Raw genomic sequence first — 15,584 nt, 5'->3', positions numbered from 1 at the left:
AAAACAAACAAACAAAAAACAACCCAAAAAACCCCAAAAAACAAACAAAAAAACCCAAAAAAGACCCCCCCAAAAAAACCAAAAAGACCCCCAAAAAACAAACAAAAAACAAACAAGAAACTTTGCATAACCTCTGATGCCAAGTTAATAAACCTCTAATCATGCATTAATTTTGATATAGAAAAAGGACACTGTAAACTGCTCTAAGTGCATCTGCTTCATCAACTCCTCAACAAATAATTTTTTGCAGCTGGTAAAGCTGGAACGTGCAGAGATAAATCAAAATTGGGTAATTCAGAATTTCTGGAATTTGTATTTTTTTCTTGAGGTGGTTTTGATCCCTGCTGACACACAGTGTTTGGACACCTGTGCTGGCTGCTGCTGCCTCTCCAGGGCAGCACTCGCTCATTTTTAGCACAAGACCTGATGCAGGCAGACCCGATCCTCGCAAAACTCGGTGATTTTCTTCTCATTTCTGATGTGGCCTCTGACAGAGGGCGAGTTCCTTCCCTTGGCCAGGAGAGCAGCCTGCCCGCTGCTGGTGCTGCCGACGTGGGCCGGGTTTCACAGCCGCGAGGGGGGCTCCGTGCAGAGGGGCATTGCCGAGCGGGGCCGGGTTTCACAGCCCCGAGGGGGGCTCCGTGCAGGAGGGCATTGCCGAGCAGGGCCGGGTTTCACAGCCCCGAGGGGGGCTCCGTGCAGAGGGGCATTGCCGAGCGGGGCTGGCTCTCGGCCGTGCCCGCCTTTGTCAGCAGCCGCCATCCAAAGGCCGCGGGCGGGCGCTGCCTGTCCCCGCGGCTGCCCCGTTTATGGCCCTTTATGGCGGGGCCGCTCCGTCCGCAGGGCTCGGGAGCCTCAGGTGCGCCGTCCCGGCCTCGTGCGGCGATGCTGGGACCGGGGGACACGGGGGGACACGGGGGGACAGCGGGGACCCCGCATACGCGGGGAGGGGACCCGGCCACGCTGCCCGCGGGCAGGGCGGGTGAGCGAGCGGCGCATGCGCACGGCTGGCCCCGCCTGCCATTCACAAAGGCAGAGCACGGCGCGCCTCGGCCGCTGATTGGCTGCGGGGCGGGAGGGGGCGGGGCCGACCCGGGGCGGCCACGCGGCGGCGGCGGAGGGGCGGCGGCAGAGCCGGAGCGGAGCGGGACCGGGCGGGACCGGGAACCGGGCACGGAACCGGGCACCGGGTACAGAACCGGGCACCGGGTACAGAACCGGGCACGGGATAGCGGGGACCGGGCGGGACCGGGAACCGGGCACGGAACCGGGTATGGGATAGCGGGGACCGGGCGGGACCGGGAACCGGGTATGGGATAGCGGGGACCGGGCGGGACCGGGAACCGGGCACGGAACCGGGCACGGGATAGCGGGGACCGGGCGGAACCGGGCACGGGGTAGCGGGGACCGGGAGGGACCGGGAACCGCGTACGGAACCGAGTACGGAACTGGGTGCGGGATAGCGCGGACCGTGTGGGGCCAGGTACGGCACCAGCTATGGAACCAGGTGCGGAACTGGATACGGGACCGGGTACGGGATAGCAGGGACCGTGCGGGACTGAGAACAGAACCGGGTGCGGGACCGGGTACGAAACCCGGTACGGGATAACGGGGACCGTGCGGAACCGGGTACGAGATAGGGGGGACCGTGCGGGACAACTGGACCAGGTGTGGGACCGCGGGGCCGGGTGCAGAATAACCGAGTCAGGCGCGGGACAGCGGAGCCGGGTGGGGGAGCCGTGAGCTGGGTGCGGGACCGCGGGGCGGGCTGGGCACGGGCATCACCGGGAGCGCACATCTCCCACTCCCGGTACCGCGTGAGACCCGGCGGAGTCGTGCACTGAACGGGTCCGGGAGCTCCCGGTGCCCCGTTTCTGTCGGTGCCCCGCGGCTGACCGGTGCTCCCGGTGCCCCGTTACCGGCCGGCAGCGCGCTCCTCCCGGCGGCCGCCGTCCCGCCGCAGCCCCGGCCGTGGCGGGCCCGGGGCCGCGCTGCCCGTGCTGACTCGCCGGTTTTGCCTCGCACAGCAGCCTCAGCACTATGTCCGTCAGCAGCCACGAGAACCGGAAATCCCGCTCGAGCTCCGGCTCCATGAACATCCACCTCTTCCACAAACCGGGCCACGCCGACAGCCTCCTGACCCAGCTGAACCTGCTCCGCCAGCAGAGCCTCTTCACCGACGTGGTGCTGCGGGCGGGGAACCAGAGCTTCCCCTGCCACCGCGCCGTCCTGGCCGCCTGCAGCCGCTACTTCAACGCCATGTTCAGCGGGGGCCTGAAGGAGAGCAGGGACGCCGAGGTCAACTTCCACGACTCGCTGCACCCCGAGGTGCTGGAGCTGCTGCTGGACTACGCTTACTCAGCGCGGGTGCTGATCAACGAGGAGAACGCCGAGTCCCTGCTGGAGGCCGGGGACATGCTGCAGTTCCAGGATATCCGGGACGCTTCGGCTGACTTTCTGGAGAAGAATCTCTACCCTGGGAATTGCCTGAACATGCTGCTGCTGTCCGATGCCCACTGCTGCGAGCGGCTGCTGGAGCTGTCCTGGAGGATGGCCTTGGCCAACTTCACCTCGCTCTGCAAGACTGAAGATTTCCTCCGGCTGCCCAAAGACAAGCTGCTGGAGCTGGTGGAGAGCGAGGAGCTGGAGGTGGAGGACGAGACGCTGGTCTATGAAGCCGTTATAGGCTGGATCCGCTACGATTTGCCCCGGCGCCACGAAGTTCTGCCCGAGCTGCTGCGCTCCGTCCGCCTGGCCCTGCTGCCCGAGTCCTACCTGCGGAAGCAGGTGGCCTGTGAGAAGCTGGTGACCAGCCACAAGCTGGGGGAGGAGATCGTGGCCGACGCCGTGCGCTGCAAAATGAAGATCCTGCAGAACGACGGCCTGGTGACGGGCTGCTGCGCCCGGCCCCGCAAGGTCAGCCAGGCCCTGCTGCTGCTCGGGGGCCAGACCTTCATGTGCGACAAGATTTACATGCTGGACCATAAAAGCAGCGAGATCATCCCTCGCGCCGACATCCCCAGCCCCCGCAAGGAGTGCAGCGCCTGCGCCATCGGCTGCAAGGTCTACATCACGGGCGGCAAGGGCTCCGAGAACGGCGCCTCCAGGGACGTCTGGGTGTACGACACCCTCCACGACGAGTGGGCCAAAGCTGCTCCCATGCTGGTGGCGCGGTTTGGCCACGGCTCCGCCGAGCTGGACCACTGCCTGTACGTGGTGGGGGGTCACACGGCCATGAGCGGGGCCTTCCCGGCCTCTCCCTCCGTGTCCCTCAAGCAGGTGGAGCACTACGACCCCCAGCTGGACAAGTGGTCGCTGGTGGCTCCTCTCCGGGAAGGCGTGAGCAACGCCGCCGTGGTGGGAGCCAAGATGAAGCTGTTTGTTTTCGGGGGCACCAGCGCCAACCAGAACAAGCTGCCCAAGGTGCAGTGCTTCGACCCCTGCCAGAACCGCTGGACGGTGCCCGCCAGCTGCCCCCAGCCCTGGCGCTACACGGCCGCCGCCGTGGTGGGCAGCCACGTCATCGTCATCGGCGGGGACACGGAGTTCTCGGCCAGCTCCGCTTACCGCTTCCACAGCGACACCTTCCAGTGGTCCAAGTTCGGGGATGTCACGGCCAAGTGCATCAGCTGCCGCGCTGTCACCTCGGGGAACAGGCTCTACGTGGTGGGGGGCTACTGCGGGGCTCAGCGCTGCAAAACCCTGGACTGCTACGACCCCTCGTCCGACAGCTGGAGCAGCGTCACCACGGTGCCCTACTCCCTCATCCCCACCGCCTTCGTCAGCACCTGGAAGTACCTGTCGGCCTGAGCGTGGCCAGGGACCTGGAAGGTAAATAGTTGTGGGTCAATTCTGTGTCAGGTTAAAACTCGAGGGGCAGATGCACGTGGCTCTGGAATGGAGCTGTCCTAGAGAACAGCCTCGTGTGAGTATCAGCTCCCAAACTCCCAGGCTGGTAGTGTGGGATCTAAAAGCCCTGCAGGAGAGAGAAAGTCTCTCTAGGTGCTGAAACGCTGCAGGGAGAAGATCAGTATAAATAACAAGACTCTTAACCTGGCATCTTGGCCCGTGCAAAGATTTTGGGGAATGCTGTGTGCAGGGATTGGGTGTCGTGCCTGGCCGGGAGGCTGGCGGAGCCGATGTTTTTGCAGGCAGGCTGTCTGCAGGAGCTGGGACAGACCCCGTGGTGCCACCGGGTCCGGCTGCTGCTTTTAGCACAGCCTCCTCCTCCTGGTGCCACGCTTAATCTGCCAGTGGCACCCAAATGTCTTGTGGGACGCCAGGGCTGTGAGCTGGTGCCAGAACAAGATTATAGCTGGGATTTGGTCCCAGAATGGTGGGTAATTGCATTTATAAGACAAGCCTTGTCTATGTATAAACACAGGGTTTCTCTGCTTCTAATTATTCCCTGGTGTCCCTTTCATGCCATTGCTTTTCTGCTACACAGAGATTGACTTTCAACATTTGCAACTGGAATTAAATCTTTCTAAAGGCTTTTGGCAGAGACCATGCCAGTGAATCACAGACCCTGCAGGGTTTTCCTTTTCTCCTTGCAAGAGTCGTGCTGTCTAAATAAAATTATTTACTGTAATAAAATATCCAGTGATACCTTTAGAAAATTCCTGGCTGCAGAGGGAAATCAGCAGGCATTGCTGGGATTTCTCTGGGATTTGAGGCCTGAGGAGAGGGGTTGGGGTTGCTGTGCCCTGGTCTCACAATACTCTGCTCTGCACCACAGGCTTCACACCTGATTTTGCCAAGTGCCTCCCTTGACTGAGGATCCAGATGGAACACACGGGCAGCAGGAGCACCTCCTCCCACCTGGCAACTCTGTGAGCTGGGTGCCATCAGCACCAGCAGGGCTCAAGGCAACCGAGTTTTGGCTTTGAATTGCTTCTGCAAATCCATCCCCTGGTCAGGCCAGGGAGGGGACAGGCACTGAGGGACCTCCTTGGGCTGACAGCTTGTGCTGTCCCTTGAGACAGCAAAAGGTTTCCAAGTGTTCTCCTAACTTGTGTGGTATCAGAGCAGGAACCAGAGGGATTATTTTGGCTTCAGTGATATTAGGAAGGAGAAAGGACACTCCTGACCAGCTGCAGGACTGCACTGCTGCATTTGCAGCACCCAAGCAGTAGCCTGGAATGTCAGAACATGTGACAGTACTTTGCCCAAGGGCTGGTTCTGCACATTTATTTCTTTTTTATACAGCAGTTTTGTGTGTTTATTACTCAGCCTGGAGCTGCTTCAATAAATCTGAATAAAATCCACCGTGTCCCTTGCCTGTTCTGTGTGCTTAAGGTGCAGGTTTTCCCAGCCCACACTTGAGACCATATTTAGTAGAGCAGTGAGGAGCATTCCCTGCTGCAGTCCAAGTCAAGGGCTCAGATCTTCCTGCCTGAGGAAAGCTCAGATCTCACACTGCCTTCTAGCTTTGAAGGAGACACAAATCTCTTCAGAACTTCAAAGATTAAGGTATTCTCTGCCCTTTTCATGGTCACTCTCCACAGAGTGGGGTTTCCTCACTATCCCAGAGAATGGGAGAAGGTGCTGCCCCTTCTGTCCCAAAGGAAGGGCTGTGTGCTCCGGGCTGTGCTCCAAGTGAGGGGAGGCAGTGCCTGGGAAAGAAAAGCTCTGTTAAGGGGAGGAGGTGAGACAGGAACCAGCATGGTCAGAGGAAACAGGCACCAAAGGTACAACCAACTGTCTCACCACAGAAGCATGGTTTGGGTGTGATCCATTATTTCAGAATTAAATAAATCAATGTCACAACTCTTCCGAGCTGCTTGCACAGGCAAGAGCTGGCAGGATGGGAAGGAAGGGAGCTGCTTTGCTGCTGGGGGCTGGAGCAGATGCATCAGCTTCATTTTCACCCCCTTTTCTGATTATTTTGCCATTTCAGCCCCCAGGCTGGGCCCTTTTTCATGCACCCTTGCTCTGCTTCCTCTCCATTGCTGGCTGAGCCCAACAAGAGCTGCCAGGCTGCAGGGAGAGGAGCCCACAGCCCACCTGGAGCACACAGGCAGCAGCAGGGAGACAGACTCCTTTTGATGAGAAAAGGCTGTTGAGATCTGGGATCCAACCAGCCAGCAGCTCCCAGCCTGGCTGTGCCTTGCAAGAGGGGAAAATCACAGCACAGGACTCTGCTGGGAGCAGCAGCTGTCGGGAAGTGTCTCCAGCCAGGAGCTGCCTCACCTTTGCTCCATCTCCAGCTACTCCTGAGGGCTGGACAGAGTCCGACCGTGCTCAGCGAGCCGGAGGAGGGGAGGTTTCATTCATGGCCCTTTGAGCAGCAGCTGTTTTGTTTATGCTGCCAAGCAATCAGCGCTGGCTCCCCGCCACATCCGCCTCCCGCTCCGGGCCTGGAGCAGCTTCCAGCAGCACGGATCCTCTGCCGGGCGTTATCTGAGCCAGGCTCGGGTGTTCCCAGCCGGGGGAGCGAGCCCCAGCTCTGCTGCTGCTGTTCCCTCCTTTAATCCAAGCCCCTCTCAGGGAAAACCGGCGCTCCAAGCACACCTGGGCTGGGCTGCTGCGGTGCCTCCCTGCTGCGGGCAACAGAGCCAGAACAAAGCCAGAACAAAGCCAGAAGAAAGCCAGAACAAAGCCAGCCCGGGCTCATGGCTTCGGTTCATCCTTCACCTGGCAGAGAGCCCCGTCCTGTCCCTCCAGCTCCACCTCCTCCTGGCAGGAACTAGCTCCCGGCTCCCGGAGTACCCTGGGGAAAACCAGGGAGCTTCACTGGTGTGTGCCTGAGCCGTCCCAACAGACCTGTTTTCCCAGTTTGACATTTCCATGCCTGGATCCACTCACTGCTTCAGTGCCAGGGCCAGAAGGATCAGGCCAGCTGAGCTGTAGGTGAATTTGGTTTAGAGGTGGATTTGGTTGCTGGGTAGAAATCCTCGTGAATTCATGGAATTAATTTAGAAACTCAGCATTGCTCAAAGGTGATGGCTGACCTCTCCCAGCCCAGGCCCCCACTTTGTGTCTGCACCTCCAGCTGCTGGAGTTAGACCCCAGCCCAAAGTCACATCTGGAAGAGGCAACTCACATGGGCAATACTGGCTCAAAGGCAAAACAATCCAAGTTGGACATCATTGTTCCATGGGATGTTCCTCTTCTCACACAAAGCTTAGAAACCACCACAGCCAGAGAAGTTTGGGATCAGACTGACCCACCTCCCTCCTGGCCACAAGACAGACAGACAGGGTTGATTTTAAGGGAATTGCTGTTTGGGTTTGTAGGTGCCTCCTGCTCAGCAGCTCCTGCTGCCAGAGCACCAAGACAGCATTGTTCTCCCTTCCAAGCACAGCAGTGGCTGAGAAATTCCCCCTCCTGGTTAAGATGGGATATAGATCATGGAAATGTTCTGCAGCACACCCACCTCACATCTAGCAAGCAACTATTGCAATGATAATTCATGGCAGCCCAGGAAAAACAAAGTTGTAATTACACAGAGTGTGGTTTTGTTCATGATTTCCAATATTCCAGAAGGAGAAAGGGACACTGCACACCTGAAATTCCCTGGCAGATCTGCATTTCATGTGTAGTCACCTGGGATGGCTTCAGGTCCAGCAAGACACTGCTCCACACAGAGAAATGAGATCAGCTGCTGCTCTGACACGGGAGAGGCACATCCACAGTGCTGTCAGCAAGGAGTTTTCATGGTCCTGTGCACAGGGAATCCTGGATTGGTTTGGGTTGGAAGGGACCTCAAAGCCCATCCAGTGCCACCCCTGCCATGGCAGGGACACCTCCCACTGTCCCAGGCTGCTCCCAGCCCTGTCCAGCCTGGCCTTGGGCACTGCCAGGGATCCAGGGGCAGCCACAGCTGCTCTGGGCACCCCAAGCCAGGGCCTGCCCACCCTCACAGGGAACAATTCCTGCCCAATCTCCCATCTAACCCTGCCCTTCTTCAGCTTAAAGCCATTCCCTGTGTCCTGGCAGTCCAGGCTCTTGTGCAAAGTCAAGGAGCCCCAGAACAAGATGATGCTGCCCTGCCTGAGCCTCCAGTGCCTGTGACAATTCCAGAGCTGGGACCCTGCATGCTCCAGCACTGCCAGCTCCAGGAGGGCTTGGCTTTTATCCTCTGCCAGATCCCACGGGCACAGCAGCAGCAAACAATGCAGGACAGGCCCCACATCCCTCATGTGCTGAGCCTTGGGCTGGCCCCATCGCTGGGATGAGAAATGAAACCGGATTTGAGTCACAGGGCTGAGGAAAGGGAAAGGCAGCGAGCAGCACATTCCCACTGCTGGAGCACACCGTGGAGCCAATATCCTCTGTGCATGTTTGTCCTCGAGCATCTGGCTCACAGATGAATCCCAGATGCACGCATGGGAACCATCAGCCTCGTCTCACCCACATGAAAGAGGGAAGTTTAGCATAAAGCTGGTCATTGCCGATGGCCTCGGCTGATTCATCCACAGAAAGAATGTGGTTTGGGTTTCGGGTTAATTAGCTACAGATTGGAGAGGGAGACAAGGCAGGGCGGAGCTGCTGGAATATCGGTGTGAGCGAGGCAGCAGCTCTGAAGGCACCGCCAGTGTGTCCTGAAGTCACACCCTGCCTGAAATCACACCCTCCGTGTCTCTCACAGGAGTGACAGCCTTATCAGTGCCACTGCCAGGCGAGGTGTTTGCAATCCCCAAGGAATGTCTGCCCTGCTGTTGTGGCAAAAACTGAACATAGCAACACCTACACACCTTTGAACATGGATGGCTGCAGCAGCAGCGAACTTCTAACACATGCAAATTCTGCCCAGGATTTAAACTTGCCTCTGCTGAGCTCTGGGCTGCTGCAGCTGGGCAGTTCCCAGTGGGAAGCTGTGCTGCAGGGATCCCTCCAGGCCACGTTAACCCTGGATCTCCCTGATCCAGGCTCCTCTTTTCTTCCTGGAAACAATTCCTACAGGTCTGACATGGAAACAGCTGCACAAGAGCACAGTGCAGCTCCTCTTAGCTTCTCTCCTAGATGGTCTCTCCCTGCTGTCCCCCACAAAACCACTTTGATTCCACTTGTTGCTGCCAAAAAGTATTTAGAAATGGACATGGAGTGGCTGGCCTTGCTGTGGTGACACAGACACGAGGTCTGGAAGCACAGAGGCAGTGACTGATCTCCAGTGGGCACTGTGGCTCAGCTCCCAGCAGCTCCACAGATGGAAGAAATATTTTCCTAAAAAGAGCACAAGCAAAAGCTTCCACACACACTCACTTTGAGACGTCATTCTCTCACATGACAGCCTGTTAGCTCCCATAAAGACCAAATTTTAAACACTGGTCTGTCTAGAAGTCTTTGATTATTTATGTATGTGGAAAAGTAGAAAAAAATTTGTTTTTCCAGTGGAGCTCCAGTTTGCGTCACAACCCAGATGTCACATGCACTTCAGAGGCTGACAAATGCTGGCTTGTTTTACTGACTCCTGCACCCAAAGGCCCAGGGACCCCCAAAGCTCTTTGACAAGCCCCAAAGGCAGTGACAGGCAGACCACAGGGCTGGCACTGCCACCAACCCTGGCTCAGGGCTTTCCTCAGCCCTGGCTGCAGCGCAGGATTCCCATGGCAAATCCCTCCCTCTTCCTTGAGAGCACCAATCCACGGCCCAGTTCTCCCACTGTCTCCCTGCTTTTGCATCTGTTCTCCTCTCTAGAAACAGATTGGAGGTTCCAGCTCTTGGATTCGCTTGCCAGCTGTGCCACCAGTGGGGATTTCACCAGGAAACTCAGCCTGCTGCAGCTCTGGGAAGAGCAGCCCCAGCCAGAGGCTATGGGATGGTGCTGGCAGCAAGGGCTGCCAAACTGGCACGAGCACCAGGGAGAAAGTTTCTATTTTTGTTATCCTTGTTCCAAGTGGGAACCGATACTGCCTGGGACAGAGCCAGGCATGTCTCAGGCTGGCACCATGCAAAGCACCTCCAGCTAATGTAAGCAACTTAACCAAGCTCTCTCTCTCACCAGCAGAGTTCAGATGTTTGGGAGCAGCTGATCTTTCCCTCAGGTGTTCACCTCACTGCCAAGGGCTGCAGCTATTTGTGTTCTGCACTGAACACCTCTTATGCTTCGTCCTCTCCTTTGGAAAAAGGTCACAGTTTTGTTCCTGTGGCACATTCTTTCTGTCCAGGGTAGAAAATGAGAAGCACGTGAGAAGTGGCAGCTGCTTTGATCTTCATTCAAATAGAAAACAATAAATAATTACATAGATATAAAGGCAGACAGTTTTTAAATGTTCTTTTTTTTATTGCTAGAAGTTGGTTTCAGTCCTATTGCAGCTCTGAAATCCTTCAGTGGAGGAACATTGCAATCATTGTAAAAATCATCATTTGGTGTGCTAAGATCATGTTTACAATTAATTAAGAGTGCACAATTCAACAGAATATTAACATTTAACCATCAACTTTACAAATAAAATAAAGACTACAAAGATGTTGCTACTGCAGTATCAACAGTAAAGGAAATATTTACAATGTTTACACCCTAACGAAAAAACAAAACCAAACTCTTCCCCAACAAAATGGTCAATTTAACCATGGACCATGATTATTTATTAAATCTTTACAGTGCAAGGTGGGCCTAGAAACCAGACCTAAGACTAAAGAGTGTCAAGAGAGTTCACAGCTCTGAGTGAGATGCACGCAGTTATGCCAACAGGATCTACACCCATGAGAGATCTCCTTCCGGCTACAGACAGAAATGGAATTTGAAATCAACTTTTCTAAAGTGCTCCAATTTCTTTCAGTACAAAAATATAAAAAACTGATTTATAAACATGGCACAAATGTTATGAACCAGAGCTCACACATGCTGTTTGAAGAGGAACGTGCTGATGGAGGATGATGAAGTCGCCAGTGGTTACGAAGATGTTGGGTCTGGTCTCGAAGAGAGAGCAGGGGAAAGGCTTTGCTTTGCCTACAGCACTTGTGTAACCTGGCATGCAGATCTGTTTCCTGGTAAATGTGAGAACTGCTGGGGAAGACAACAAAATCTCCAAACTCCCTTGCATGGGGGGCACAACACACAGGGACTCCACTGAGCAGCACCGGGGAGCCTCAGCTCCCATTCCGCAGAGTTAGAAGTAAAATGAAATAAGTATTTTTAACCCTTTCCTAGTTTAAGTTTCAACTCTCATTGTAAATGCAAATGACAAACACCAAGCTCCATGTATGCAGAATCATCTGACCACTACTCAGAAAGACAAAACTGCCTGCAAATTATTTAGAATGACTCCTAGCTGTGCAGGAAGGCGAGTACCTGGATGAGCAAGCGTCTCTAGGAACACCAATTCTTCTGCCTCACGCTGGGGGATGAGCAGCGATCTCAATTCGTGGGACATGCCACAGCTACAATCCACAGACAGCACAGTTAAAAACTAGGGAAGCATCCACAACACACACAGGGCAGCTGTGCTCAGCACTAGTGGCCACGGAGGCATCCTCAGCCTGGAACACGGAACCTTCCAGATGGGAAGAGGAAGCCTCCTTAACACCAGAGTTCAAATTGAAATCAGAACCATAGAAACAGCCTCTACATTGCAACATCACAATACTGAAGGACAAACATGCTGATAATTTTAAGGCTGTGACACCAAGCAAACAGGGCGGCAGTTCAAAGCTCGTGCTGGCATTTCCTCCACACCCCAGCTCAGAAAGAAGCCAAAAGGCACCTGGGAGGCACAGAATTTTGAACTGTCTAATCCTCAGAAATCACTTAAAAGGAAAGTTTTAGCTGAAGTGATCAAAAAGTCCAATAGGAAGGATGTAACTCAGAATCAAGAGCAGGTTACTTAGCCCAGGACACAGCAGTACTTGCAAACTAATTCACCTAGAAGAGTTATTTTTCTAGGAAGAAGACTTGAGTGAAGAGTCCAAAACCAGTTCACTCAACTGGAGTGATCTGTTAACAATTTCACAGATTCAGTTTTGCACGAGTGAAGAGACCCATGATTCATTTAAAGAAGGTCACACTCATTAAAAGAAAATAATTCACTTGCTTCCCTCAGCCTTCCATGGATGCCCTGCCCACGCTGGCAGCAATGAGGTATCACAGCACCTGCTAATTCCAAAACCTTCTCCAGGCTGACCCAAGTGACAGAAGACACCATCTCTGCTCAGGGTGCAAGCAGGTTTCATAAAGGCAGCTGCAGCCACATGCACTAAGGACACAGAATGATTTCTAAGGTCATTCTCAGCTACAGATTGAAGACCATATTCCAAGGAGCTTTTGGAGTTTGAGCCAACAGCCTGGCCTGTCACAGGCCTGGGTCCATTTGTTAACAGACAAAACTTCTTTCAAGCATTGCTGACAAGAAGTATTCAAAAAGTTAAAGAGAAAATATTAAAATAAATAGGGCCTCACTGCAGACTTCATTTTGCACACGTCACTGTTCTATATTCAAATTTGTCCATTGCACAGAAGAAGAAAGCAGCCAATGAGCAGCTCCAGCCCTTCCAACACTCCCTCCCATACTTCTGGACAGGCACAAAATAAACCTAAATAAATGTTTCCAAAATTTGCTTCCAAGCACCCAAACTGACATCCCTTTTTGGCTGAGGTGATTTACTCCACTGATGCAACTTAGCTTTGGGCTAAAACTCCTAAAAACCTGGTAATTTAAGGCAGTGGGCATTGAGTTTTCATTAGGAGTGGCCCAAACCACAGCATGAAGGAGAGAACATCCTGTGCATTCCTGCTGCTTCCCTGTGTGCTTCCAGGAGAAAAAACAGGGAGCCAGAGTCTGCACATCACCCAGTGGAAAAATCAGTGCCAGTCCTACAGAGCTGCTGGATCCCACACTGCTGCATGGATCAGGACTTACACTGATTTTAAGAATTCCCCTCCATTCCAAACTAACTTTTTGGAATGCAAAAACAGAATAGGGAGTGGAACTCTGTTCTAATCACCAAAGATAGCGACACCACCAAATCACCAGTGGAGCAGTCCCACTTTGTTTCCTGCTGACAACCACCCCAGGCTCTGCAATGCTGCTGATTTACCAAGCAGCCCTTTGGTATTAAAGCCAAGTGTGTCCAATTTCACTTGTTGGGGGCTGGGGGAGCATCTCCAGTCTGGTAATGAGCCATTCAGTCTGGAGTTTCCTCTCACTGAACTCAGTGCCACTGCCTCAGGTTTGTACCAGCACCACTCAGCTAAAAAAAAGACCCTTAAATCCAAGAACTGTTCCAGCAGGAGTGCTTGTCCCTAAGACCTATTCAGTATTTTGTAGCTTATCTTTCCCCTTTCTTCAATTTCTTGTCTGAAGGCAATAACCCAAATTATCATCACTTGAATATATAAACTGCTGTTGTTTTCTGATGAAAATTTATAAAGTTTCTTGCTCTGTAACTACTGAAATAATTTTAAAACTCTCAAGCAAAGAGAAGTTATGGCCTTAAAGACATCACTGACATCACACAGGGCCTAATCACAGGGACAGCTCAGTGATTTCAGGAGACTGGCAAACACCACTGGATCCCTTGCCATGAGACTGGATGGAGAACTGACCAGGCCTTCCATCCACTGCTGCTAAAATCACTTAAAATCAGTTAAAGATATTAAAAATGCTATTATCAATCATGTCCTGAAAGGTATTAATCCAAGATTTTAAGCTTTGAGATCCTGATTATTTTAATTCTGTAACAATATCCCTAAACAATCCCTCCTGTGCATCACTATCTGACCAGTCACATTCAACACACAACAGAACACACATCCTTGGGAGAGGGTGGGAAAAGAATCCGGGACACAGAGTGAAAAACACAACACAAAATGACTGTGCAAATTACTACAAAGGGAAATAATGCCTTTTTGAGCAGAACACTTAATGTCACCACCATTCCATGATCAAGAACTGACCCATTTCACAAGAGGTATCAAAGCTGGTTTAGCTGAAAGCAGCTAAACACAGGTTTAGCTAAGAGTATTTTTTTATTATAATTATTTTTAACTCTAAAACCAAACAGTTCTTATTCCCTTCATTCCTAACACTTTGCTGCAGAGAAGTCTCTGCAGCAACAGCAGCTTTGATATCTTCTGGTACTGGGAGTAAAGTCCCAACAAATTAACAGACAAACAAAGGATGCAGAAAACAGGATTAAACAAGACAATAAATTACTGCATTCGAATGCTTCTGAGACAGGTCTTCAGCAAAGAACAAAATCCAAGTCTCTAAGTTCATTCTGAACCAACTCAGGAGTTTGCCTGGGAACCTGTACTGCTGTCCCCAACAGGGAGACAGGGTCCCAGTGACGCTGGTGGCCAATGAAATGTGCATTAGTCCAACTCTTCATCATCACTGTGAATTCTCACACATCAACCCTTCTCCTCCACAAACAGCTGGAGCTCCTGCCCCTTGAAGATGCTGTCAGAAGCTCACCTTACCTTCTCTCCCACTGTACCTGGCCACGGGGCTTGTGCCACTGGGTTCACAGTGCCTGGCACACCTGGCTGGGAGGGGACTGGCTTGCTGTCACCTGGTTACCAACACACAACCCATTACTGACCTGGACCTGGGAAAAACAGATTTAAAAATTTGCAGCCATTTTGGGGCCTACTACTAAAACTTTTTACATAAAAACCTGGGTGGTTCAACATCACCGATAACAATTTACAAGATGGTGCCCATGAACAGTTACATTCTCCAAAAAGAGCACATTACAATAAATGTCAGAATTTTAACATGCTCTGAATTCATATAGCCATGCCATGTGTCAACACACTGGAGAATTTAAAAGCAAATTGTTACTACTGTGCCCTCATTCTGAGCTGCTGGCAGAGAAGCCAACAAAGCAGGACAGTAATCCTGGTCTGGTCCTTGCTTGTAGTAACTGGGCAGGGATAGAAGACATCCATGCTGGGTCTCCATCACCATGCACACTGGGGCCTGAGTTCTTGAAACAGTGTGTCAGGTGATGCATCTTCAAATGCAAACAATTAGAAGAAAATGACATCTTCTTTGCTGGTATCATCTTGCACATTCAACAGATTGGGCTGAGAGGGCACCAGGGGCTGAACCTGAACGTTATTGGGCTTGAAGAGGGTCGCTGAGGCAGATGAAAGTGCTTCTGGCTGAGCATCTGGAGGGCCATACAGTTCTAGAGGGGAAAAAAATGGAAGAAGGCACATTCATGACACTGCAGAGAGAGCCTGAGGCACTTCCATGGACAGGCAAGTTGGCCAAGGCATACCTGGCTGGAATGCAGTGGTCTGGCTGCTTGGGAGGGATGGGCTTGCTGACCTCCTGCCTCTCAGGACAGCCTCCTCTCGTCCAGCAAGCCTGGGGGGAAGCAGCTGCTTCTGATCAACAGAGGCTGAAGAAAACATTTCAGAAATTAGTATTTGAGGTGAGCAGCACTTCACAAATGTCACTGCTTCATGCTGGGGCCACTGTACTGACACCTTTACACACCCAAGAAAGCTGCAAAACCACAAAGAGCTGGTCTTACTTAAATTTCCTCTTCAGCTGTTTAAACTATGAATACTTTTCTTTGAGACTTCTAGTTCAGTTACTGGCAGACCCTGACAATCTCAGATTTAAAACCCAGTATCACCAAGCACAGCAGAGAGAGAAAAAAATCTTTGTCTGTAGAATTCAAATAGC

General features: G+C 52.8%; 2 protein-coding genes across 5 annotated transcripts in view; one reads left to right on the top strand and one right to left on the bottom strand.

Annotated features, from left to right (window-relative positions):
- Positions 1 to 426: 426 nt before the first annotated feature.
- Positions 427 to 5,267, top strand: LOC135284676 (ectoderm-neural cortex protein 1-like). Of its 2 annotated transcripts, none has more exons than XM_064396313.1 (3): positions 427 to 1,190; positions 2,028 to 3,831; positions 4,739 to 5,267. In XM_064396313.1, the coding sequence occupies exons 1-2, from the start codon at positions 427 to 429 to the stop codon at positions 3,808 to 3,810; spliced, it is 2,547 nt and encodes an 848-aa protein (XP_064252383.1). In that variant the 3' UTR covers positions 3,811 to 3,831; positions 4,739 to 5,267. The 2 variants fall into 2 exon arrangements, with proteins under 2 accessions (XP_064252383.1, XP_064252384.1); XM_064396314.1 differs by having other exon boundaries at positions 1,090 to 1,171.
- Positions 5,268 to 10,206: 4,939 nt separating this feature from the next.
- ARHGEF18 (Rho/Rac guanine nucleotide exchange factor 18) overlaps positions 10,207 to 15,584 on the bottom strand; it is a 48,887-nt gene continuing 43,509 nt past the window's right edge. For all 3 annotated transcript variants that reach the window (XM_064396281.1, XM_064396283.1, XM_064396284.1), the window contains 2 exons: positions 15,172 to 15,294; positions 10,207 to 15,078 (listed from right to left, as the gene is read on the bottom strand). In XM_064396281.1, the coding sequence (XP_064252351.1) occupies positions 14,918 to 15,078; positions 15,172 to 15,294 (284 nt within the window). In that variant the 3' untranslated portion in view covers positions 10,207 to 14,917. The remainder of the gene's footprint in view (positions 15,079 to 15,171; positions 15,295 to 15,584) is intronic.

This window comes from Passer domesticus, chromosome 21, assembly GCF_036417665.1.
Source record: "Passer domesticus isolate bPasDom1 chromosome 21, bPasDom1.hap1, whole genome shotgun sequence".
In the NCBI taxonomy this organism is placed as follows: domain Eukaryota; kingdom Metazoa; phylum Chordata; class Aves; order Passeriformes; family Passeridae; genus Passer; species Passer domesticus.
The sequence above is the reverse complement of the archived record's forward strand: the minus strand, read 5'-3'. Positions and strand labels throughout refer to the sequence as shown.